Below are 3,355 nucleotides of genomic sequence, written 5' to 3'. Positions count from 1 at the left end.
CAGGGGCGCTGAGTAATACTTTTTCTGGAAAGGGGGCGGTATGGCCAAATAAGTTTGGGAACCACTGGGATAGAGCGTCGGTCCCAGGTTCGATTCTGGTCAAGGGCATGTACCTTGGTTGTGGGCACATCCCCAGTAGGGAGTGTGCAGGAGGCAGCTGATCGATGTTTCTCTCTCATCGATGTTTCTAACTCTCTATCCCTCTCCCTTCCTCTCTGTAAAAAAAAAAAATCAATAAAATATATATTTTTAAAAATGTATTCTTCCATTTCCTGCTTTAATTATATAGCCCCCCTCCCTTTCCAGTCACTCTAACCAGAAACTTGGAATGAACCTAGTCTCCTTCCCTGGTACTCAAACCTCACACCTAGTCACCAAGTCAAATCAACTTTACACTCTCAATTCCCCAAGCTTCTCTCTTTGACCCCATTCCTAGAACTTGGTCCATGCCATCATCCACTTTTGCCCTGCTTTCTACAACTGCTTTCTAACTGGCTTTTCTGTTTGGGTCCTTTTCCTCTGCACTGCATACTCCACACATTGTGATATTTATAAAAGCAAGAAGCCCCACCATGCACTGCCACTGTTGACCACTGTGTACAGCAGTGATGGCAAACCTATGACACGCGTGTCAGAGGTGACACGCGAACTCATTTTTTTGGTTGATTTTTCTTTGTTAAATGGCATTTAAATATATAAAATAAATATCAAAAATATAAATCTTTGTTTTACTATGGTTGCAAATATCAAAAAATTTCTATATGTGACACGGCACCAGAGTTAAGTTAGGGTTTTTCAAAATGCTGACATGCTGAGCTTAAAAGGTTCACCATCACTGGTGTACAGCGTGCATTGTACAACCCTAGCAAGGGCCAGCCTGTGTGAATGGACCTACTAAGGATTTTGTAGTGCACAACAGTACAACCATATACAGCAGCCTTGCTCTACTTCCCCATTACAATATTCCAATGACTCCCCATTACCCTACAAATAAAGTAAAGCACTTTAATATGCCTTACAAAGCTCCACCTGATCCATCCCCTGCCTACCTCTCCAAATATCTCTCTCTCTTGTACTTTCCACAATTTACACTCCACTCATTTAAAACAAAAACTTTCCCAAACCTACTATTCTGTGGCCTTTCTGCTTGTTTTTGCATATATTATTTCCTTTGCCTGGAATACCCCTTGCCCTACCTGTTCCCACCACAACCATCCCATCCCCATCCCCAGTCCACCAGGAAATATGTATACATCCTTAAAGATTCAATTCACTCATGCATCACCCTTTCCCCTGAAGGCTTCCCTTAACCCCCTAAATGGAGTCAATATTTCCCTCTCCTGGCTGAGCCACGGCAGATCATGCATGAGCGATTGTAGTTTATCACACTGTAGCATGTTTCTGGTAGTCTATAAATGGGCATTATTGAAATGTTCTTTTGGAAAGTTCTGTACCACAATGAAAAGCTTTGTAAACATATTTTCAATATATGAATATTTTTAATACATGAAATCCTTTTCACATGTAAGAGTGTCGTGTTCTAACAGCATAGGTACAAACCACTTCGAGGACACTCTGTTGGTCCATGCGGAGAGAGATGGCACTGCTAAAAATACTGAAAAGCAGAAAAGTACTGCAAGCCTGTGTGAAAACATTTAGGTGTTGTGATGCGTCATAATACCCAGGAAAAGAGAGCCTGCCAGCCCTGAATAAGCATGGGTATTTGGAACGTGTGTTGTGGCTACCTCATTTGTGAAAAGATACCACTAAGTCTAATTTTTGGATGACAAACCTCCCATTGCAAGACTTAACACCTGCTAAACCAAATGAAAATTTGCACAGAGGAAGACATGTTAATCAATGGCAGTACTTGGCAGACTGGTCTGATAAGCCTTGGCTGAAATTAAAAAGTCCAAGAATTGCACCCAGTTCTCGGGTTGCTCCCGCGCCCCAGTCTGCAGGGTCCCAAAGGAACTGAGGCCCTTGGAGCCCAGAACCTGCAGCACCAACCTCAAAGTTTGGCACCTCAGGTGAGTAAACTTATGTACATCACAGATGGCAAGTGACCAAGCTCACGTTATGCCGCTCACACCCCTGAAGCACACCGCGACAGCAGCAGTCAAGGTTTTGTGGGTTTGTTGGAGTTTGTTCGTCCTTTCAGACAAACGAAGCCATTGTAGCGAGGACCCCACGAGGCAGGAAGCTCATGGACCAAACCAGAAAGACGCACTAGCCGCGTCGCAGGCGCCACTGCTTCTCTCCAACTGCGGTGCCCTCTGTCTCAGAACCCCAGCGCCTTTTTCGACTTGGTCCGTACCCCCCCAACCCGCCCCCCCACCCCCGTAATATTCAACCCCAGCTCATCGCTTTTCCATCATTCAGGTAATATTCAAGGCAAGTGCACCCAGGGAAGGCTGGCTCTGGTTTGCTGGAAGCGCAGTTGGAAGATACCCTCTATCCCCACCTCTCTGGAGACACACAGAAACGAGTGAGGAGAGGGGACCTGACCAGCCACAGCGGAGACATCCTCACCCCGCTGCTCACACTTTCTCACGGCGCGCCTGCAGACCGAAGGGGAAGAGGCGCACCCTGCAGCGCAGCAGCAGCCGGAGGGAACAGGGGAGCTGGGAGCGCCACCGAAGTGGGGACCGGTGTGCGTGCGCTGGGGGCGAGGGAAGACAAAGTGTGCGCGCCAGCTGGGCGGGCTGAGGAGGGAGCCGGCTAGGAGAGAAGCAAGCTAGTCAGGAGCCTGGGCCACCGGGCGGCGCGCGCAGCAGGGTGCCTACCTGCGAAGAAGACCGTTTGCAGGAGACAGAGATAGCTCTGGCTGTACTGCTCTGCAAAGTCCACGCGCTCAAGGGCCATGGCCATGTCCACCTGCAGAGTGATCGCCTGGGCATTAGGCACGGACACACAGGCGTCCTGGTTCAGGGGCAGATCCGGGGTCCTGCTGCCCAACTCAGTGGTCTCTGGCTCCGAGGCCTGAGGCACGTGCCGCTCCGCCAGACCGGGCGAGCCCAGGTAGGGCCGGGAACCGTCAGCCGCCATCGGCACGCGGGAGTCCGGGCTGGGACCGCCACCCCAGAGGTCCGCTGCTGAACTCCGCCCCGCGTCGGTGCCTGAGCGTTCACGCACGGCCGGAGGGGTCCTGCCGCCAGGCCCGCTCGGTCCTGCTGTGGCCAGCCCCTCCCGCCTGAGCCCGCTAGGTGGGGGCGCGGAAGCCCGCGGAGGGGGGGGGGAACCCGGAGCCCGGGAAAGTTGCTTCAAGATTTTTGGGGCCCCGGGGGGGAGGGCTTTTCGGCCCCCCCCCCCCCCCCAAAGGGAAACTTCTTCCGAGGGGGGGGCACCCCCCCCT

The 3,355-nt window shown here is 51.4% G+C and overlaps 1 protein-coding gene across 1 annotated transcript in view; it reads right to left on the bottom strand.

Annotated features, from left to right (window-relative positions):
• MCF2 (MCF.2 cell line derived transforming sequence) overlaps positions 1 to 3,048 on the bottom strand; it is a 121,766-nt gene extending 118,718 nt beyond the window's left edge. The window contains 1 exon segment of the mRNA XM_023757085.1: positions 2,787 to 3,048. Coding sequence (XP_023612853.1) covers positions 2,787 to 3,048 — 262 coding nt within the window.
• Positions 3,049 to 3,355: the final 307 nt, after the last annotated feature.

The sequence above is a fragment of the Myotis lucifugus genome, unplaced genomic scaffold (genome assembly GCF_000147115.1).
Source record: "Myotis lucifugus unplaced genomic scaffold, Myoluc2.0 scaffold_2, whole genome shotgun sequence".
Classification (NCBI taxonomy): domain Eukaryota; kingdom Metazoa; phylum Chordata; class Mammalia; order Chiroptera; family Vespertilionidae; genus Myotis; species Myotis lucifugus.
The sequence above is the reverse complement of the archived record's forward strand: the minus strand, read 5'-3'. Positions and strand labels throughout refer to the sequence as shown.